The sequence below is a fragment of the Lipotes vexillifer genome, unplaced genomic scaffold (genome assembly GCF_000442215.2).
Source record: "Lipotes vexillifer unplaced genomic scaffold, Lipotes_vexillifer_v1.1 scaffold147, whole genome shotgun sequence".
NCBI classification, from domain to species: Eukaryota; Metazoa; Chordata; class Mammalia; order Artiodactyla; family Lipotidae; genus Lipotes; species Lipotes vexillifer.
In genome coordinates this window covers 4,876,826-4,900,233 of record NW_006778796.1, presented here as the reverse complement: position 1 = coordinate 4,900,233, position 23,408 = coordinate 4,876,826, and the positions used below count along the sequence as shown (strand labels likewise).

The following is a 23,408-nucleotide window of genomic DNA, read 5'->3' as shown; positions in this document are numbered from 1 at the left end:
AACATTTATCCTTGTCTTTCATTTTTCTCTACAGGCAGAAGACTCATCTTTGAAAATATGTATTTGGGAGATAGTCACGTTCTATTGAATACCTTGTGCTGGTGCTGCCACAGAAAAATCTGGTTACACTCCGGGGAGGTCTGCTGCGGCTGCAGGACTGATCTGCCTTGGCCCTGAGATGAGTGTCCGGCCTGAGCGGGCACACCATGAATAGATACACAACCATCAAGCAACTCGGGGATGGAACCTATGGTTCCGTCCTGCTGGGAAGAAGCATCGAGTCTGGGGAACTGATTGCTATTAAAAAGTAAGTTTTATCCTTCATGCTCAGGAATCCATCCTCAGTGACACATTGTCAACATAGTTTTAACTCTATGCTCTCCATTCCTCATCTGTGAAAAGTTTCTACAGGGGAGGCATGGAGTAGTATCTCAGACATTGATTGCTGTGGGTTAGATGACTGTGAACTCTGGGATGCTCATGTTAGAGTCTTAAACACATCCCCATGTTAGATGCACTACTTTGCATACAGCTCTAGTACTTGTTCCAAGGATCTTCTCATATGGGGAGGTAGTAACATGCAGATTAAGAAATATTTTATAGGAAAGGAAACTGAAACTGAGAAATGAAATGACTTATTTTGGATCCTTTACACTTGTGATAGTCTGGTGACTACGGTTTTGCTCCCGCCACCCCACTCGCCCTTTGCAATCTGAGTCCAGACCCATTGTATTAGTTACCTGTTGCTGCATAACAGTGTACCCCCCAAAATTGTGGTTTAAGACAACTATCTCACAGTTTCTGTGGGTCAGGAGTCTGGGCCTGGCTTAGTTGAGTTCTCTGCTTTGGGGTCTCTCATGAGGCTGCAGTCAAGCAGCTAGCTGGTGCTAGGATCTCATCTGAAGGCTGGACTGGGGAAGGATCCACTTCCAGGCTCACTCGGGCAGCATTCAGTACCTTGGGGGTTGCTGGACTGAGGGCCTTAGTCCTCTGCTGGCTCTTGGCTGGAGGCTGCCCTCAGTCCCTTGCCATGTGGGCCTCTCCAAAGAGCAGCTCACAACATGGCAACTTGCTCCATCAGGACATGGAAGTCAAGAAGGCAATGAGAGTCTTCAAGCAAGATGGAAGTGACATCTTATTGCATTTGTAAACTAATCACAGAAGGGGTATCCTCTCAAACTGCTGTATTCTATTAGTTAGAAGCAAGTAATTAAAAGAAGGGGGGTTATGCCAGTTTGTGAATACCAGGATGTGGGGGGCTTTGGGGACCATTTTAGAGTCTGCCTGCCACACTCATCTATATCCAGTTGCCTTCTCAACATCTCCATTTGGATGCCCTGAAGACACTTCACACTCATCATACCCAAAGCTGAACTTACATCCAGCATATAATGCCTGTCTTGATAAATGACACATTTCTATCCCCGCAAAGCCTGGGAGTCCCCCAACACCCACTCCCTGTGCCCCAGCATTGGTCGTCTGGTCCTATAGACTCTAACTACCAGATATTTATCTGATCCACCCACCTACTTCTCCAATTCCCCACTGCTAACCTCCCATTCAATTCATTATCATTTACCACCTCTGCCTCTAGAATACTTTCCTCTCTAGGGTTCCTGGCTTCCATTCTTACCCCTGTCCATTCCAGCCTGAAGGGATTATATTAAACACATGAGTCTAATTGTCTAAAATCAATTGTACCAAACCTTCTTTGCTGCCCTGTCATGTCCCCTCGTCCCACCTGACTTCAGTGTGCTGGGGTGTGCAGTGATGTGCCCGCCACCAGTATCCCACCTCAGGTGCACGTGGGAGACTCAACCAAGGTGCTCCTGCTTGGTCCACAGAAGGTCCCCAGCAGGACTGAGCCCCCATTGCCCACTGCAGTGTCAGCTCTGTAATGTGTCCTTTCATGGGTTTTCCCCCTCTCTGTTCTCAGGTTCCCTGCTCCTTGCCCTGGGTTCCTGGAATCACCTCCCAAATCAACTCCCTGCACCCAAGTCCTTGCCTCAGGCTCTGCTTTCAGGGATCCCAAAGGAAGAGCTTTTAATGTCTTCCTATCAGTTTTAGGGTCAAGCCCCCAATTTTACAACTTGCTGCTTCACTCGGCCCCTGCCTGTTTTCTTTGGCTGAATTTCCTTCCACTACTCCCTTGCCTGCTTTGTCCTGGCCACACTGGCCTTTTGGCTTCTTGAACTCACCAGATACCTTTCTGCCATCTGTCTTCCCATGCTACTCACTACCCCACGCCTCCGACCAGGCCAAATTCTCCTGGTCCTTCAGGACTTGGTTGAAATACCACTTCACTGGAAGGCTGTTTCCTGATACCTTAGACAAGATTAGGTCACGTTGGGGTCTACTTTCATGGTGCCCTGTCTCTTCCCTTCATGGCACTCAGCACAGAAGTCGATTGATGACCTGCCTTCCTGCTCCGAGGTCGGTTCCACGAGCAACATCTTGCCCATCATTGTATCTCCAGTGCCTGGGCCTCTGCCATGTGTAGCAGGGGCTAAAATATATCTGGGGCATGAATAAAGGAAATGGTCACTCAGCTGGGAGACAGTGTGACATTGGGACAGACTCTCAGAGTGAGGGGGAGAGATGAGAGTTGATCTGTTACTAGCCAGCAATGAGACCCTGGTGAAATGGCATAACTTCTCTGTTTCTTAGTTTCCACCCATCCCATCTGTCTCATGGTGCTGCTATAAGATTCAAATGAGACGATGTGGTTGAAGGGCCATGAAAGAGAGAACCCTTAGATTTCTGGCCAGCTCACCAGGCTGTCTGTCTCTCCCCTCAGGCTCTGGACCAGGGGTTGGCACACTTTTCCTGCAAAGGGCAAGACAGTAAATGTTTTAGGCTTTGCAGGCCATGTGGTCTCTGTCATAACCCAGCTCTGCTGTTGTAGTGGGAAAGCAGCCATGTATCATATGGAAGCAAATGAGTGTGATTGTGTTCCAACAAAACTTCGTTTATGGAAACTGAAACTGGAATTTCAGATCATTTTCACATGTCACAAATTATTATTTTTCTTTTGCTTTGTTTTTCCCAACCATTTAAAAGTATAAATGCCATTCTTGTCTCACGGGCTATATAAAATCAGATGGTCGGGTGGAATTGGCCCGTGGGCCATAGTTTGCCAACCCCTGTACCGGAGTGTCCATCCCTATGCCGTCCAACATGGTGGCAAGTAATCATATATCATTTAAATTTAAATTTAAAATTTAAATTGACAGTTCAGTTTCTGTGTTGCCCTAGCCTCACGCCAGGTGCTCAGTAGTCACCTGTGTCTAGTGGCTACCATACTGGACAGTACAGAATATTTCCACCAATACAGAAAGTTTGATTGGACAGCTCTGGTCCAGATAAAATAAGCCTGGGGGGTTTTACTCCAGGGCAGGGTTAGCTAATTAGTGACAGAGCAAGACAGCAGTCCAGGCCTCTTTGCAATGCCCTCATGATAACTCTGCTGGGAAATTTTGTGCTGGAGGATTGATTGCACTGCCAGGTTTTTAAATAAAATGCTGTTTTGGATAGTATAGTATCTGGTAGAAATTGGAACCCACTTTAAGCACTGTTCATTAGGTTCAGAATGAAAACATTTTTTTTTAAGATAAAGCATAGCCAGTTACTGGGAATAAACGTGCTATTTGTTTCTTTCTTCTCTTTTAGAATGAAAAGAAAGTTTTATTCCTGGGAGGAATGCATGAACCTTCGGGAGGTCAAGGTATTTATTAATACACAAAGGGATAATTTATGGTATGGTTGATTAAAATAGCTTTATACATGCATAGATTTATAGTTCATACAGTTTGAATTGTTTCACTGATGTTGAAAAAGGAGGCAGATGATAACATAATGCAGCTGACAGCTGAGAGAAGATTGCTGTGCTATTTATGTGTGTGCACTTTTTTTTTTTAGTTTTTTGGTGTGTGTGCATGTACTTTTTAAACCTTGGTAATAGTGCTGTTAACTAAACCACAGATTTATTCAACTTTCACTAGTTTCTCACTGGTGTCTCTTTTCTTTCAAATGGTGATGAAATATACATAGTACTTACCTTTTGACCATTTTTTTAAAGCTTTGCACAATTTTGTTTACATAGCAAACTGGACAACATTAGAAAATCTGCCATACTATCCAGAAGTTGAACATATGTAGTAATGACATTTTGTAGCCATCTCTGGAGAAGGCTCCTTTGCACATTTTCTGCAAACAATGCCTATGCATTAAGGTTAACAACAACTCAAAGGGAAGTGGCAGGTTGCCAGGTAGATAATCAGAGAAATAGTCCAGATTGTTAGAACAGCGATAAAGGTGTCCATCCTAGAACCCAAAGGACTCAAAATAGATATAGAATTGCGTATTTGACCTAAAAATGGTACAGTTCAGTGGTATTAAGTACATACATAATGTTGTACACCCATCAGAATGGCCCATCTCCAGGACTCTTTTTATCTTGCAAAACTGAAACTCTGTGTCCATTAAACAATAATTCCCCATGAATCCCTCCTCCCAGCCCCTGGACAGCACCATTCTACATTCTATCTGTCGACTACACTAGGTACCTCATAAGTGCAATCATACAGTATTTGTCATTTTTGTGACTGGCTTATTTCACTTAGCAGAATGTCTTCTAAATTCATCCATGTGTCAGGATTTCCTTCCTTTTTAAGGCTGATTAACATTCCATTGTATGGATCTACTATATATTGTTTATCCATTCATCCATTGATGGACACTGGGACACCTTTGGCTATTATAAACCTTCCCATATCTTTAAAATCCTTTCCACTGGCTCCTTGTCTTCAGTCTATCAATGTGCCCACTGTTCTGTCTAACCAGGCTTAGCCCTCCCTCCCCTGGAGCTCCCACCCCTTCCCCTTCCTGACCTTACCTTCCAGAGCACCCCCTCTGCTGTCACTTCCCCAACCACCACTGACTTTCCACTTAACTGAATCAGGCATTCACCTCTGCAACTCTACGGAAGTTGCTCTCCTAAAAGCCACCAGCTGTCAAGTCCAGGATCATTGGTACTTCCCTGGTGGTCCAGTGGTTAAGACTCTGTGCTGCCAACACAGGGGGCGCGGGTTCGATCCCTAGTCGGAGAAATAAGATCCCACATGCTGTGCGGCGTGGCCAAAAGATTTTTTAAAAAAGTCCAGGATCATCTTCTCAGACATTTTCTTGTCTGTGGACCACTTCCTCCTCTCCTTTCCCAGGTCTCTGTGACTCTGCTTTGACCCACCTCTTCTGCCTCTTCTTGCCTTTCACCAGTGGTTCTATGATTTCACCCTTTAAGTATGGATAATTCCTCACATTCTCTTCTCAGCAATTTTCTCCTTTGCTCTGGCTTCTCCTCCTGGGTGATTTTATTCATTTCTCCTTGCTTCAGCAGCCCCATCACATCTTTTATCTTTCTTATGCATTTAGACCAGGGGTCAGTAAATACCCCAGTGCCTGTTTTTGTAAAAAACGAAAAAAAGAATGTTGGAACGCAGCCGTGTCCATTTGTTTATATATTATCTGTGGCTGGTTTCACACTACACTGGCAAAGCTAAGTAGTTGCAGCAGGGACCATATGACTTAGAAAGCCCAAAATATTTACTCTCTGTCCCTTGACAGAAAAGTTTGTTGACCCCTGCCTCAGTCCCATATATCCAACTGCTTAGTGGACACCAGTGTCTGAATTTTCTAGAACTTCTGCCTCCCTCAGTGCTCATATTTTCTCCCTCTTGTGTTAATTATCATTTACCCCTGCACTCAGAAACCATAGCTCATTGCAGTGGCCTGTGGTCCCCACTCTCCACACCTCTCATCTCCCTAGCACTCAGCTGTTCACTCACACACCAGCTACCACTTACTGAGCAGCTGTTATGGGCCAGGCAGCACCTTACGTGCTCTGTCTTATTTCATCCCCACAACCACCTGATGAGGAAAGTCTTAGTATCTTGAATTTCCCGATGAGCACAGCTGAGGCCCAGAGATTCCGTAATTTGCTGGAGGGAAACACAGCTCTAGGCAGCGAAGCTTGGTCTCAAGCCCAGGGTCTGTCAGAATACTTCAGTGGGCATCCACCTGGCATCCGGGCAGTTCTCATCCCTCCGACACTGGGTGGCCACTCGCTCCCACACCCAGTCTCTGAGGGTCTCCCTCCTGACGTGCCCTTGCCCTCCCACCGAGTTTGTCCAAGCCTGATTCTTCCTTCAAGTCTTGTGTATGAGACTCTCACCGACCACTGAGAGCTTGCAGATTACTCCTCCTTGAAGCATCCCCCTGATGTGCTCCCTCTCTGCCTGATACAACTGTCCTGCCTCTACATCTTTTTGGAAGCCTTTCCCAAGCCAACACAAGATGCCTTCTTTCTGGAAATATACCTCTTGAAAATGAATCACATGAAGTCCTCCACAAAATTAATTCATGTTTTAAATTAATTCTTTTTCTATTAAACTGATATAGACTTTAACTTGCCCCTGAGCCTCACTGAGAAACGAGAGCTGGAGCCACTGTTAGACTTGGGCCAGTAATTCATGCTCAAAACACACTTGCAGCAGACGGTCCTACTCCTTGCCTAGAATTCTCTTCTTGCAAAGCTTTGAAAACGACTTCATTTTCCTCTGAATGAATCTGCCCTGTTCATTCTGCTACTCATCCACTGGACACCTCAGCCATTGCTGGTGGTACATTTTAAGCAAACAAGCAGGAAAGACGCCTGCAGTCCATGAGAGTCTGGTGAATGCTTACAAGTTAGGCAATGCTTGCTACTCATGGAGAACCAGAAATCCAACCCAACTAGAAAAAGTAATCAGCCTGTTGGGTCATTCTGGAAGGATCTGTGGCCATTTGGCCAAAACAGCTGAGTATTTCCTGCCAGAGAGGCACTTGGCAAAAGCTTGTCTTTCAGGGAAGAGGTTCCAGAAGAGTCTTATTTTGTTCTCATTCACCGGCCATATTTCCTCCCTCTTCCCAGCTGCTTGAAGTAACTCGGTCATATTGCACATTCCCCAGCTCTGATCCCTTGGGTGTGTCGTTACTGAGTGTCCTTCCAGATTCGGACACTCATGTTAACACTTTCATCTTCAGACATTCTGTTTGTTTTATAGAAGGAATGTTCCTCTGAAGGAAATTCAAAGATAAAGAGGGCTTTACAATTTATTATTATCGGACTCACGTCTCTATGAGGAAGAGGCTTTTTGAATTAAAGGGCTCAAGCCCCTGCCACGGTGACCCCTTGAGGCATTCTTGAAGGAGACGGTCTATCAAATTCTGATCACCTGGTGAGCAAACCCACAGTTGGGTGTCCGGCTGTCACACATGAACTGGATTACTGCTCACCAATATGAAAGTGTATTTGTTCACTGTGGACAGAGCCAGTGATGCAAACAGAAAATAGCTTGCGCATGGCTGCACTCACGTGTATGTTCCAGGAGGAGGAAAACCACACATGCGCGTGGGGAATAATCAGAAGGTCACTTACCATTTTCTGAGCCACCCTCTGTTCCTCGTCCCCCGCTTGACTTTTTTACCTTTGCTGTTCGTGGAAGCAGAGGTGTCTCTCCCATCTCACCTCAGTGTCTTTCCAGTGAGATTGCTCCTCCTTCTCCCGTCCTTGAACACTCACCTTGTAAGGAGCGCTATACGTCCCATGGACACACACGTGTCAGAAGAGAGTTGCGAGAATCAGGCTGCCAGCCTCTGTCTGAGCAATTTCCTGTTCAGAGTGTCTGCAAGACTGCTGGCTGGTGATCTCAGCTCCCAGCAGCTGCCTCTTCAGTATCAGATCAATCAAAGCCTCAATGGACTCCCCTCTGGCCACTTTCATGGCGTGAATTCCATCACCTGGAGGGAGTGCACCTAAAATAGCCCTGGCCCACTGCCTGGTCCTGGGGGCAGCCAGAAGTTCCAGTTATGGTCAAGTTCTTACCTCCTAGTCAGTTAATTGAAATGGTTTTTCTACATAAAGTTAATACCAACTTCAGAGAAATACCATTTATTAACACATTGTCAATAACAAATGAATTGTGGCACTCTGTGGTTCTAGAGTTGGGTGTTTCTCCCTAAGTGTATGTGGAATTACTTTTTTCAACAACAGACTTGCTCTAATTTTTTTGTTTTTCTTCTTCGCCTTTCAGTCTTTAAAGAAGCTCAACCATGCCAATGTAGTAAAATTAAAAGAGGTTATCAGGGAAAATGATCATCTGTATTTTATCTTTGAGTACATGAAGGAAAATCTTTACCAACTCATTAAAGAAAGGTACAGTGTGGTCATCATGATCTTAGAAATAAATGTTGCAAAGTGGATGTGTTTTCTTTCTGCTTTTGTTTATTGTGGTCATGCTGCTTGGCCTTGGCTGTTTAAAGCTGCCCATCTGCATTGCTGCTTTGGAGGGCCTGTGATAACGGCAGAGAAGCTGCTTTCAGTGCAGCCGTCTTGAATGTCTTAATGGGTTATTTACCCTAACAGACTCAGAGATATAACAGATACTCTGCAGCTCTCCTCAACAGGACTGTATGGGCAGAGTGACCACAAGTGAGGGGTGTAGCAGCTTCATTCATTCTGAGCCATCCATCGGAACTTCCAGGTTCCTTTCAGTGCCTTTCTTACTACAGTGCACAGGGCTCGCATGCTGGGAAGACAAAGAAACTAATAAAAAAAACTTACCTCTGATGGTCATTTTGGACTTGAAAAGTAAACCATATAGAACCTCTTGGGCACATTTTCCTGGTGGCAGTTGAATGCCATTCAGAGCATCCTTCTGGGTGATTTCAGTGAACAAATATCATTTCCATTGTCAATAACAGCAGAGAAGCTGTGTGGTTTGCCCAACCAGGGGAAAATGTCACTATCCACTGCATCTCATAAGCCCTTCATCTGAAAGACCTCAGATTTTCCCCATCAAAAGATTTTAAGCTTTAATTATATTATGGAGAGAGGAGATTTTTATATGATACATTGGAGGTAATTTTTTTTTTGGTTTGTTATTAAATGTTTGATCGTTTCTTTTTTATAACATAACTGATTTGGTGCTTGTAAGGTATGCTCTCTTACATGGAAAGCAGTTGTTTTTCTTTGATCTTTATTATCAGAGGATCTAGTCAAATTAGCATGTCAGCAAGTGTTTCCTTAAATTCTTACTGTATAACCAAAAGAACATGAAAACAGGGGCTTTGTTTTCATTAACAAATTTCATAAATCTAGATTTATAACATTTTTTTCCTCTGCCCTATACAGAAATAAGTTGTTTCCTGAATCTGCTATAAGAAATATCATGTATCAGATATTGCAAGGACTTGCATTTATTCACAAACACGGTAGGTGATTTGGAGTATTGTGCTTTGGAATAGCGGTGAAATGCTGTCATCAGGTAGAAGACGTAGGAAGCATCAGTGTCTTTTGTAATTGACTCCCAGAAAAAAATTGAAGAGTTGAGAGGCTGACAGTGGCTTTTGGAATATATTATCTTCTGTAGCTTGATTTCTGAATTTCCCTCATTATTTATCATGTCTGTGTGTTCTTATTCGTTAGGCTTTAACATTAAGCTTGTTAGTTACAGATCTAAGAGTTATTCCTGACCATTAACTGGTGTGTTAATCAGGAACCTATGATTAGAACTCATAGAAGCTTCACATATGATGTTTAACCTACTAACTAACACTGCTTTGCTGTGGCTTTTCATTTTTTTAATGTATTTCAATTTCAGCTCGTTCGGAAGGGTGCAAAGTGGTCTAACAAGTTCTATGCAATCTGGGAAAATAAAATACACTTAAAATAAGCAAAGAAAAAGGCAAAACAAGGCACGGACATAGCCGGGGTGAGGTTAATCGACAAAATACACGTCAGCAAGTTTTACTTAAGTAGAAGAAGCAGGCTACAGATGTGAGCCTGAGTTTTGCTGTCAGACAATATGCAGAACGTGAAACACGGCCGATTACAACCTACATGGGTCCTCCGAGGTAAAAACAGTTCAGTTGCCCAAGAGAAGCAGAACTATTCTTGGTACTGATACCAGAGAGGTTTCTGTCATGGATCCTTACGTAACATGACTTTATGGTAAACACAGTGACAAGTTACATGGGACAGTTTCAGGTCATCTTCCTCAATATAGGCCGATTACATCACCTGATCAGAGAAAATGGTCCTACTGGGGCCCAGTATGATTCACTCTGGGGATGGTCTGGTGAGTCCAGGGAGAGATTTAAGGCATCCAGAGGAATGGATGGTCATATACCCTTCAGGAAATCCTCCATCACTATTGTTCTTAGCTGAGCTTTTGAACAGTATTGAGTAGCAATGCATTTGAGGTTATATTTCCGGCAAGTCCTGAGGCATTACTAGTCTGGGTTACTAACTGGCCACAGACCCAACTTGGGTTGGGTCCGTTTGTTCTCATGAACGCAGAGCCTCGGGATGGACGTGTCCACCAGGGGAGCCCGGAGTCCCTCAGAAGGCCATGTGAGGTTGCTTTGACACACAGACAGATGGCAAGCTGATCTTGCACAGACAGAAATCTGTTCCCTCCCAGTCTAAGGGTATCATTGCCATTGCAAATATTGCACCAACAAATGAGTTTCATTACCCAATAAGGAAACTGGGCAGAAGCCCTTTGATGATACAGTCAGTTCAGATTTGACGCAAATTGGCAGCGAGGGGAAAAGACATTGTGCTGCATGGTACGTCTGGGACCCTTCCCAGCCTGCTCTGTGACCCCTAAGCAGCCATCACATTTAGAGGCCAAACAAAACACAAACCGACAAACAGAGTCTGTCTGTACAAGTTCTTGGAAGCTGCGGGCATGTGCTGAAAAATTCAAGAGTGATATGCAAGCCCGTGAACCAATTCTAGTAAAAAGTTTTCAGTAAAAGGTATCTCTGATTCCACTGACACGGGTAGAAGGAGCACTTTTGCCACAAGAATTTCCCAAGGGATGGTATGAGTTCACAAAACGCTGAAAACTTCTGGTATGGTGTCTTTAGGGACAAGTAGGAGGAGAAGGGGCACTTACTAGGTTTGAGAGCCCAGGAAAAAGAAATGGTGAGAAATCAAAGGGATTCTCCAAAGAGAAAGGTCAACCAGAAGTTTTCACATAGGGACCCGTCATAGTGTCTCGGTTACTGGGGCTCTTTGCTCAGTACTGGGAACGGCATGGTGGATCTATAAGAAAGTTGATATGTGTTGGCTTTCTGTTCCTTTCCTTTTTGTTGCTTTTTGTGAGACTCAGATAGTTGTTGCCAGAAAGAACTTGTATCCTTTTATCCAGGTCTCTACCAAATCCCATCAAATCAACGCAGATGCGCACACACACACACGCACCCATGCTTGTGCATACACACGTACACATCTGCGTGTACACATGCACATGTGCACCTACACATACACTCTCCCCCCAATACCCACAAATGCACATGTATGCACACACACACAGTACATATTCATATCCAGTAATTTAGCATCCCTAAATTATTGTGTCAAAACACCTCTTTGAAACTGCACTGTCAGTCTTCCTTGCACACCTTACATACTCCGATTGTGTTCAGAAATGGTGGAAGGGAAAGCTCAGTTTAGGACGGTCAGACCTTCTTTGCTTTTCTAACCCCAGCACCATGCTTCTCCCTAAGATTCTTGTGGACACTCTCCCCCAGCTAAGCGCCAGTTCTAGTTTGAGCTTAATATCATTTCATCCGTTACCTTATTTGTTTCCTTGCCAGTTTCTCAGGTAGAGAAGACAGATGGTATCTATTCCTTTCAAAGAAGAGGAAACTGAGGTTCAGAGAGGTTTAAATACCTGCCAAAGGCCCCACTGCATTAAAGTAGTAGAGCGGAGATTAACTCCCATATCTGTGCCCATTTGCTACACTTCTCTAGAAAAACCTGTCTCTTCTCACAGAGAACAGAGAACAAGAAGTGAAGAAAGTGGTGATAGTAGTTGGAGGTGGGATGGATATTCATTTTGCTGGTTCTATCTCGTTTTCATTGATAAATGATTTTTTTTTTTTTTTTTGCGTTACGCGGGCCTCTCACTGTTGTGGCCTCTCCCGTTGCGGAGCACAGGCTCCGGACGCACAGGCTCAGCGGCCATGGCTCACGGGCCCAGCCGCTCCGCGGCATGTGGGATCTTCCCGGACCGGGGCACGAACCCGTGTCCCCTGCATCGGCAGGCGGACTCTCAACCGTTGCACCACCAGGGAAGCCCGATAAATGATTTTTGAATGGTTTTCATACGGTGTTGACTTAACTTTGGAGCTTTATGTTGTTCTTTTCCTCCAGTCACGGAAAAGAAATAATCAAAAGCACTTTGCAGATTTGTCTTGTGAGTTTCAGGCTCTTCCCTGTTGTCTGGTTCTCACTGTGAGAAGGTGCATTCTGTCCCTGGGAGTAGACTCCTTTGGGAGCAGAGAACAGAGCTGCAGATGGTTGCCATGGCCATGGTTCATGTCAGTGACTACTCCCCCCCACAGGGAATGAAAACTCAGCTCCACTTGGTGCTGATCGAGCAATGCCAAAGCAGATCTACTTTGCAGGAATTAAATAATTAATGCAAACCATGTTTCATCCTTGCCCTGCCCTTACAGATATCCATGCAGGAAATCCAGAATGCCTTAGGTGGCTTAAAGGACAATGTTTGGCCCCAAGAGGTGGTTCTCTGCTACCATGTTTCACCACTGTCTTGCTGTGCGTGACCTTGAGTCAGCCCTTGGCCTTTCTATGTGTTGCTGTCCTCCTGGCCTTCTTGATAAAAGCACTGTGGGTTTAAATTCAGTAATATCTGTGAAATTACAACTTCCCTAGCAGGAAAGTGTGCTACAGAAATTCATAATGTTTAAGTATTCTCTGGTTATTTCCATATATTCCTATCAGATTCCTCATGAACAGAATGTGGAGGGGAGAAAGCCTTCTTTGTGGCTTGATGTTTTTCTTGCCCAAGGGTTGTTAATAAAAATAGGAAGCACAACGCATTTTCTGCCAGGATGAAAGAGAAAATCCCTCTGTTATTCGACTGGCATGGGGTACCCTGAAATTAAATTGGTGGTCTGTTCCTGTGTTCTGAAAGCCAAACAGTTTCGAACAGGAAGATTCTGTGTTAACAGCACTTTGCTGTTGCATGATCTCTGAATAACCCAGCAATAAGGGTTTCCATTGTGAATCAGAAGCTCAGAGGGAGACGTGGGCTCATTGTTACAAGCCTGAGTGCACACATCAGCAGAACACGTACCCAGCCAGGAGTCAGATCAGAACTTAGTGCCACCTCCTCACAGGTGGGGGGATGGGGCAGCACGTCACCGGCCTCACAAGCCTTAATTCTTATCTGCAACAAATGGAGCCGTGTCTGCCTGTCCCCCTTGCCAGGTTGTGGGGAAGATAAAATGAGAGGATTCGTACTACTAACAGTGACAAGCTCTTGCAAGGTGCAGATGTGCCAAGCCCTGCACTAAAAGCTCTACAAATATTAACACGTTGAATCCTGCAAAACGACCCCATGAGGTAGATGCTGTTATTTCCCCATTTTACAGAGGAGGAAAGTGAAGCACAGAGAGGTTAAGTGATTTTCCAGCCAGATTTGAAATTAGGCAACCTGATCGGTCTACACACTTAACCACTATGCAGCGTTTCCTCTCATAGTGATAAAATCGTGATGCTTTGTTAAAGTAGAGATAATTGAAATCATAAAAAGAAAAAAAAAAGTAAAGGTACATGACAAGAGGGTCTTATACCTTAAATTACCAAGGAATAGAGCTCATGGGTATAAGGCTGATAATAGTTATTGCTATTATTCAGTAATGAAAAGAACAGAGAGCCAGATATTCTACAGACATATTCACAAATGCTTCCTAGTTATAAAGGCTTTTCCTCGAATACAGTCTAACAGGTGACATATGTCAACTGACAAATACAGTTTTCATCAGTCATTTTTTTTTTTTTTTTTTATGGTACGCGGGCCTCTCACTGTTGTGGCCTCTCCCGTTGCGGAGCACAGGCTCTGGACGCGCAGGCTCAGCGCCCATGGCTCACGGGCCTAGCCGCTCCGCGGCATGCGGGATCTTCCCCGACCGGGCGCGAACCCGTGTCCCCTGCATCGGCAGGCGGACTCTCAACCACTGCGCCACCAGGGAAGCCCCTCATCAGTTATTTTTAAAGAGTCTGTTTGCAGTTAAACTTTTTTCCTAGCCATTTTCCCTCTGATAGTTTATTTTAGGCCTGAAGTATGATCCATAGAAAGGAAAACTGCTTAGAGGGATAAATGGGGAACCAGAATCTTCTCTCTCCTCATTTCATTAGTGCCCATGTTCTCTGTGGAAGTAGGATTAAAGATGACTTAGCAGGGAAAGGATGAAGCTTGACCGATGGGAGGAGATGGTCAGTGTGTACTGGAGCGTGACCTGGGTGGAAGCAAGGTCCAAGGTCTGGAGTCCAAGAATGATGCTTATATCTGAGTATAGTTGATGTGATAGGATGAACTGAACAGGGAGGAGATGCAGGTTTGTTGAGTGGGTGTTGTATAGATGGTGGCAGGGGGAGTTGCAGTGGGGCCTGGGGGTGGAGGACATTTCATTATCAGAGAAATGCCACTGAAGTTTGGAAACAGCAGTGTAGCCCAACTAGAGGAGGAAAAGGGAGTCTAAGAGGAGAGACAGGGTGAATCTGGACTTGAGAGGACCAGCAAGCACCACAAATCAAGATTTGGCTGTCTGGATCGACAGGGACAGAACAGAGCCGGATAGGACAAGAGCTCTGACACACTTCTTGGTAGGATTGTGACTAATTCATCCCCCGCTACCCCCATGACTCACTTTTCCCATCTGTTCTGTAAGAAAATGATGTCTGCCGTCTCTTTTTTTCATGCTTTTGATGCTCTGAGTGTTTAGGAAGAGAGACCATCGGTCTCACAGGTCATATGTTTTAGGGGCCACAGGAGCCTTGCTGGATGCACTGGCAAAATATCCCATTCTCATAACTGCTTGCATATTTATACATTTTTAAGTCAGAGAAAGGGCAGAAAGGACAGATAGGAGGTATTTTGATGGAAAATGTGACACAGCTCCGTTACTGTCTGGGGACAGATGGATCCAGCATAACTACAAGCTACCTGGATGTCATATCAAACGTTCAAGAAGGAGAGATAATTTGGGAGAGGAGAAGGGTGGTTTGGGACAGGTCAATGCAAGGGTGACAGTGACATCAGCTGCTGTCCCATCAGAGACACATGTCTGGAGAGGATTTAGCAGGCACGTTAGAGATGCAGACTTGAGCGCATCGGCACAGAGGTAGGTGAGTAGCTGGCGTCTTCAGTGATAGCTCTTCCTTCCTCCCGTAAATGCGCTCCTTAGAATCCAACTTCACAACATTGGCAATGGTGGCAGGTAACCAATAACCCCATCAGCAGCATTGACACCGTTGTATTTCCGGTTTTGATGACCCATTGAGACTTAGACTCAGGTAGAATGATGTCTGTCAGTGGTACTCTCTGCAAGAGGAAGGTTTGGGGTCTTTAGAGGCATGTGATGCTGATCAGTGGGTGTTTGAGTCTCTCCTACATGTACCCCGAAAGCCCTGCGGTAGCTGAGACAGGCTTCCCATTCAGTGAGTTATCTCTGCCTTTCACAATGTGAATTACAGATGTACCCCTGTGCTTCTTTACTGGGCAAAGTAATCAGTATTTGACATTTAAACATTTGTTGCAACACACACCAGAATCTCAGATACGAGTAGGTCATATTCTTAAATCCCTTGTTTCTTAAACAAAAAATGTGATTGTGTTTTTGCTGTGATGTAAACTCTCAGTAGCCATAAGACTTGTCTTTTGAAATGGTTTTAATCTCAAATTCTTTCTGGCTGACTGGGGCAGGGTAGGCATGATATTTTTTTCTTTGAGTGACAATTTATTTTTGCCAAGTTCTCTCAGCCCATAATGGAGTTTTGATATTTTAAAAGAAGTTTGCTCTCTTGGAAAAAAATTATGAAGATCAACTTTTGAATGATTCGACATTTTTGTATTTGTCAAGGGGAAATGAATGGTCCAAAGGGCTCTGCATTACCATTGGGATGAATGTACAGAGCCTTCAATGTCATACCAGACTATCACTGTCATGAAAAGAGCAATACAGCTGCAAAGAGTAATGCAGACACGATCTTGCCTCTGAATTCCTTCTCCACCACCTCTGCAGGCTTCTTCCATCGGGACTTAAAGCCGGAGAACCTCCTCTGTATGGGACCCGAACTCGTGAAAATTGCAGACTTTGGATTGGCCCGAGAAATCCGATCAAGACCTCCATACACAGACTATGTATCTACCAGATGGTGAGTACCATCTTCCTCAAAGGATTTAATTGCACTTCTTTAAAAATATACCATTATACTGAGGATAATATTAATGTTTGCATTTCTTATTTTTAAAGACCATTTAAAGACCATGTGATTATACTGAGGATAATATTATTGTCACAAATACTAATTTTCCACTAAGGACACCATTTGAAACACATATGTGTAGGAATGTTGGCATTGTCCAAGCCTAAAAGCTTGTATTATAGGGGCTTCCCTGGTGGCACAGTGGTTAAGAATCTGCCTGCCAGTGCAGGGGACACGGGTTTGAGCCCTGATCCGGGAAGATCCCACATGCTGTGGAGCAACTAAGCCCATGCGCCACAACTACTGAGCCTGTGCTCTAGAGCCCTGAGCCACAACTACTGAAGCCCGCACGCCTAGAGCCCGTGCTCCACAACAGGAGAAGCCACCGCAGTGAGAAGCCCACGCACCACAACAAAAAGTAGACCCTGCTCACCACAACTAGAGAAAACCCATACGTGGTAACAAAGACCCAACGCAACCAAAAATAAATAAAATAAAAATAAATAAATTAATTTTTTTAAAAAAGCTTGTGTTGTAAACAATTTTAGAAGGAAGTCCAACAGGGAACAGGGAACTATATTCAATATCTTGTAATAAACTATAATGGAAAAGAATCTGAAAAAGAATATATGTATCTGAATCACTTTGCTGTACAACAGACACTAACACAACACTGTAAATCAACTATACTCCAATAAAAATTTTTTTAAAAAGGAAATCCCTTGTGCTTTTCCATAATCTAAATAATATTCTGTATATAGAGCTTCCAGAAGACCTTTTCCTAAGAGTTGTGTAAAAGATTCTCCAAAGACCTGTCTGAAAATCAGCCAGTTGGTGTTATTAAAACTTTCAGGCCCTAAGAATTTGATTTAAGCAGTTGGCCATGACCAAGAAGAGCCTACAGACCACTAGCTCTATATTCTCTCTCGCTCCTTTTCCCTCCTCTCTCACTCGCTCTTTTCCTCTTCTTTCTCACTGTCTGTATTTCTCGAAAATGCTATAGAGCAGAGGCCTGTCAAGAAATGCTCCATAGAAAACCGTGAAGCAGAGGAGTCCAGCTTTACACGGCAGCTACAGCTGTTGCTTGATGAGTCCATGCACCGCCCTGAACTAGACAGAAAACAGAAATACAGAAACGCTCTGAGGAGCTGATTGTGTATTTAGTTTGCTTCTGACCGGCAGGTGTGCAACTAGCGTCTCCTTGGTCTTGCAGGTACCGGGCCCCGGAGGTGCTCCTGCGGTCCACAAACTACAGCTCCCCCATCGACATCTGGGCCGTGGGCTGCATCATGGCAGAGGTGTACACCCTCCGGCCACTCTTCCCCGGGGCCAGTGAGATCGACACAATCTTCAAAATCTGCCAAGTGCTGGGGACACCCAAAAAGGTAATGATGTGGGACGAAGGCCTGTGGGACAAAGCTGCAGCTTCCTGTGTTCCCTGCCCCCCGCCCTGGGCAGCACCGGCTCGTTCTGGATCTTCCTTGCCCTGGGTAGTCCTCTACGCCCTTCTCCTACCTGCAGTGGAAGACTTCCTGGCTTCCTCTGCTTTTCTGCCCGCGTCCTGTCCGCTCCCTTGCAGAGCTTGTGCGTTCTCGTGGCTACAACTCTTATCCGTGCAGACGTCTCCTAATGTGATCTGTAGCCCTCGCCCTTTCCTTAATAACTCTGGTCACAAATTTACATCTTTCTCTGGGATTTTTCCCTGACACCCTCACCCTCACCTCCAACTCAGCACATCTGACCCAGACTGCTTACGCGGGCCTCTCACTGTCATGGCCTCTCCCGTTGCGGAGCACAGGCTCCAGACGCGCAGGCTCAGTGGCCATGGCTCGCGGGCCCAGCCGCTCCGCGGCATGTGCGATCTTCCCGGACCGGGGCACAAACCCGTGTCCCCTGCATCGGCAGGCGGACTCTCAACCACTGTGCCACGAGGGGAGCCCCAGAATGCTTTTTGTTTAGCCCCCAACCAGCCTCCTTCGCTCATTCCCCACTTCTGCCTGTGGTCCCATCACATCCCAGAGCCCAGCCTTGAGGCTGAGTTTCAGTTTTACCTTCTTCCTCTCTCCCTTGCTCCCCTTTCTCTTTATCCCAGCAGTTGGCCCATAGATCCTGCTGTCTCCAGCCAGTATCTCAGACTGAAGCCCTGCCTGTGTCTGGGGAGGGGGGCACCTCCCCAGTCTTTCTGCCTTCAAGTCTTTTCCCTCCAGCGTTTCTTCAGTCTGTGGCCAGACTTATTCCCCTAAAGAACAGCTCTGGTACTGTCCTCCCCTCCTAAAAATATCTACTGCCCAGCCCCCTAACTCTCATCCCTTATCCGTCACTTGCACCCCTCCTGGCTCTGTGCTCTAGAATCTCCCGCTACTGCCAAGTGCATGTCTCATGTGTCCCAATCCCACTCTTCCAAGACCCTCGTAATCTTTCTCCTCCCTATTCCTCTAATCTCTTCATGTTCAACTGTGTTCTGTGTTATTAATATATCATCTGTGTACATAATCTGTTTCCTGGACCATAAGCTCACTCAGGGAACGGATTTGTCTTGTGTTTCTTTGCATTTATTTTACACATCCTAGCTGGTACAAACCAGACCCTCAGAAAAAATTTTTTTAATTATCTGAAGGGGGCTTCCCTGGTGGCGCAGTGGTTGAGAGTCCGCCTGCCGATGCAGGGGACACGGGTTCGTGCCCCGGTCCGGGAAGATCCCAAGTGCCGCGGAGCGGCTGGGCCCGTGAGCCATGGCCGCCGACCCTGCGTGTCCGGGGCCTGTGCTCCGCAACGGGAGAGGCCACAACAGTGAGAGGCCCGCGTACCACCAAAAAAAAAAATTATCTGAAGGAATCATTAATGCCACCTCTTCAAGATTTCCAGACTCTCCTGCTGGAATCTGTCCCTCCTCTGGATGACTGTATCTCTACCTCTCTTGTGACCTTTGTTACTTTTTATTTTGTGTTACTGTGTTTTTAAAATAAATGTCTTATTTTCTCTTTCGGACCATAATATCTTTAAGGACAGGATTTATATTGGATTATTTTTTGGATACCCAACAACATTAAGTATATAGGAGGCCCTCGGTAACTATTCTAAGTGAATGAATGATACAAGCTATATATTCTGCCACGTCACTTTAAAAAAATAAAAAGCAATTACATTAGAATGTGTCGTATAAAACAGGAGTTTGTTGGAACTAACAGGGATCTTAAAGACTGATTGCTCAGCATCTTCCATCATTCGCTCCAGTGCTGATTGCCCCGTAGGTCTGGTGCATGAAAAAGTGGAGGACTTGAGACTAATAGCTCTCCTGACTGCTGGGTTTCTAAGCGATTGTACTTTGACTCACCAAGATGGGGATATAGTAATATGGAGGCTTTCACAAGTTTATTTGGCCAAGAACACGGTGTTTTGTTTTATTTTTACCCCCCCCAAAATCTCATTAGCAGTTTCTAAAACCTATGTCTCATGGAACGCAATTGGGAAAATACTAATTTGGCTCAACCCCCAAATCTCAAGAGGTGAACTGTCTTGTGTTAAAGTTATAAAATAAGTTGGAGTGGGGAGTTCCCTGGCGGTCCAGTGGTTAGGACTTGGCGCTTTCACTGCCGTGGCCCAAGTTCAATCCCTGGTCAGGGAACTAAGATCCTGCAAGCCACGTGATTCAGCCAAAAAAAAAAAAAAAAAAAGTTGGTGGCAAATCCAGTGTCTTTCCCACTGTTCCCCAGCCTGCCTGTTCTTCGTGTCTCTCTGTTAGCATCCTCCTGCATTTCAGTACCCACAGTGCCACCACCACCATAGTTAGTATGGATGTGGCAGTGACACGGCATACATGCCAGAATATAAAGTCCGATCATAGCGACTGGCTGAGCAAGATTTTCTACCTTTTCCTTCTTTCAGACCGACTGGCCTGAAGGCTATCAACTGTCAAGTGCTATGAACTTCCGCTGGCCCCACTGTGTGCCCAATAACTTGAAGACCCTGATTCCAAATGCCAGCAGCGAAGCAGTGCATCTCCTGAGAGACACGCTGCAGTGGGATCCCAAGAAACGGCCGACAGCTAGTCAGGTTTCCTTCCATTTTCCTCTGATGCGTTTCTCTCGAAGTTCATGTCTAACTGTGAATAATACCTATAAATCTCATGGGAAGTATTTTATGAGGCATTATGTGTGAAAGCTAGTTATTGATACCACTAATGGTGAACTATATAAGGGATAAGAACTTAAAATAGTTTAAAACTGTCTGTGTGTAAAGTAGTTAAGGTTTAAACAATATAGTTGCTTTGAAAATTGCCATACAATTCACGTCGTATGTCACCGTATACGTGGAAATGAAAATAAACATATATCTACCTGTCTTTGGCAGATGTTTTCAGATATATTCTCTGAGTTAAGATGATGTAGCAGTCTGTTTCTAAGGCAGTACTGGTTGTTGAAAGGCAGTTTCAAAGTGAAAATATCTTGTAAGATCCAAATCACTCATTTTACAGATGACAGAGAGAGAGAGCGAGCTAGGATAATAAATGTAATTAGCATTTTATAGAACTTTATAGTTTGCACATGCTTTAGTATGTTTTTGTGTGATTTTAACGCCATGAAGGCTCCATGAGATAGGTGTTACTGTTTTCATTCTATAAATGAGAAAACTGAATCTCAGGAAGTTTAAGTGATTTGCAAAAAAAAAAAAGAAAAGAAAACTTAAGTGATTTGCCTTAATAACTCCACCAGTAACTAGTACAGATAGTGTACTATCAATGGCAGTTCTGTCACGTGGATGACACATCTTCTGTTTTCCCAATTCCATACCTCCTATTTTCCCAATCCGCCCTCCCCCAAGGCCACTTTGACTTAGATTATAAAGTGCACCCAAAAGAGACATGTAGTGCCATGGGCTTCAAACACCGCCAGGCCTCCTGCCAGCTTCTTTTTGTGGTAGTTCTACCTGGCCCCTTCTCAGCTTGTCTCATTGATAATCCCACTGCTCAAAGAATCAAAAAGGTGACCAGTTCTAATCAGAGTCAGTGATTTGGCTGAGCGACAGTGACAGAGGCACTTGAAGACAGGGCCGACATGACGTTAGAATTTGTGAGAGCTGAGAGCTGACGGCTGGGGGGATTAAGGAATAGGAGAAAAGCAGCTGTCCAGTGGCTCAAAGAAGAAACAGCCAAGACCCTGGATGGCTCAAGAAGGTTGGAGAAACAAATGGTTTCAGGGCAGGAAGGAAGCTTTCTGATGAACCCAGTTTTTTACAATGAAAAGTTTTTTAGAGATGAAAAGAAAAAGATTCTGTAAGGAACCCAGGAACCAAGAGAGGAATGTGTACTTTTAAGAATAGTATCAGAAAAGCTAAAAATACCCCCAAGTCAGTTGAGACTTGCAAAAATACCTGGGACTACAGAGAAGACTTTCCGAGTTAGATATCAGGGTCCAGGACCACTATGGGAATATCCATGTTATTTGCCTCTGTATCTACACTTATCATCATTACAGGTGTTTATAGCTATGTCCCAGATTCATCGAGAAAGGTTATGTTGTATTCAATGACTTTCACTCAAAAAGACTAGGGGATATTTCAGAAAGAATTGCAAACCCAGCACTTTAAGATTTATCCCTCGGCGATCCAGAGAGCGTGATTATCTTGATGGGCAAGGTTTAACTGTAGCGTTCATTACACTCTTGGCGTTTCTGGTGTTAAAGCAGATGCACCTGCTTATTTTATTTTATTTTTTAGTTGAAGTATAGTTGATTTACAATATTGTGTTAATTTCAGGTGTACAGCAAAGTGATAGTTTTATATACATTTCTTTTCCATTACAGGTTATTACAAGATATTGGAGATAGTTCCCTGTGCTGTACTGTTCCCTGTACAGTAAATCCTTGTTGTTTATCTATACCTGCTTATTTTATATTTGATTTTTCAGAGTCCTCCTGGATCATTATCCTTGGCTCTCTCCATTTTATTTTTTTTCTTTCTATGGACTGAAGAAATGGGCTTAGAATGGTGAAATATTATATTTAAGACACACAGCAAATAAGTTACAAAGCCAGGATACTGGCAGAAGCAGCAAAGGGCATAGCAGTGAACCTGGGTGCTTTGCCCAAGTAATTTGAGTGTGGCAACCAGTCCGTACATTTTACACTATTTTAGATAAGGAAATTCACAAAGGGTGTTACAGATTCAGGATGCTGTTTTATAATTGGTTTGGGCTAAGCAACTGTAGTAAACTGGTTTCGTGACATCTAGCCAGCAACCCTGAATGGTGTCAACCTTCCTGGCCAGATTCTTCTCCTAAAACAGCCTTATGTGTCGTTCCAGGCTCTTCGATATCCTTACTTCCAGGTCGGGCACCCCCTGAGCAGCACCACACAGAGCCTTCACGATTCAGGAAAACCACAGAAGGACGGTCTGGAAAAGGCAGCCCCACCGCCTCACATAAAGCCGGTCCCTCCTGCCCAGCCCCCAACCAAGCCACACACACGCATTTCTTTGAGACAGCATCAAGCCAGCCAGCCCTCTCAGCATCTCACGTACCCCTACAAAGCCGAGGCTTCCAGGACGGATCACCTTCCAGAGGACAAGCCAAGCCCTTTGCTCTTGCCATCCCTCCACGCCAAGCATCCCCAGGCAGTAAGCAGGAAGATTCGCTTGAGAGCCCTGTGTCTGGCCTGTTCCTCGTCTGACCCTACTTACTGAGTGAAATATTTTCTTTTTCAGCAGATAAGGTCTAATTATCATAGATCTGTCTTTGCAATATCATGGAATTGTGAAAAGAGCCTTGGCTTTGGAGTTAAAGGTCTAAGTTCAAGTTCTGGCTCTGCCTGTGAATTACAGTGCCGCGCCTGGGGGCCTGGCCGTGGGGTGGTGGCCGAAGGCTGGGCGCGGCCCCAGATCACTAGGGTCTCACATCTCGGCTCTGCTGTTTCATAGCTTTGTGACCCTGTGCAGGGTACCTGGCCTCTCTGCTCCTCGCTCCCTCATCTGTGAAACAGGGGTGGATAATGAGAGCGCTAGTCATTGTTATTATCAATCCCTGTGGACTCAGTGTCCTAATCTGGAAAAGGAGGATCCTAATGCCTGTCTT

At 44.8% G+C, this 23,408-nt stretch overlaps 1 protein-coding gene across 1 annotated transcript in view; it reads left to right on the top strand.

The window, feature by feature from the left end:
- Positions 1-188: 188 nt before the first annotated feature.
- The window catches only part of CILK1 (ciliogenesis associated kinase 1), a 31,328-nt gene continuing 8,108 nt past the window's right edge, over positions 189-23,408 (top strand). Inside the window, exons 1-8 of the mRNA XM_007451932.1 lie at positions 189-307; positions 3,670-3,724; positions 8,130-8,251; positions 9,230-9,309; positions 16,159-16,291; positions 17,556-17,727; positions 20,228-20,395; positions 22,643-22,954. Of these exons, the coding sequence (XP_007451994.1) occupies positions 207-307; positions 3,670-3,724; positions 8,130-8,251; positions 9,230-9,309; positions 16,159-16,291; positions 17,556-17,727; positions 20,228-20,395; positions 22,643-22,954 (1,143 nt within the window). The 5' untranslated portion in view covers positions 189-206. The remainder of the gene's footprint in view (positions 308-3,669; positions 3,725-8,129; positions 8,252-9,229; positions 9,310-16,158; positions 16,292-17,555; positions 17,728-20,227; positions 20,396-22,642; positions 22,955-23,408) is intronic.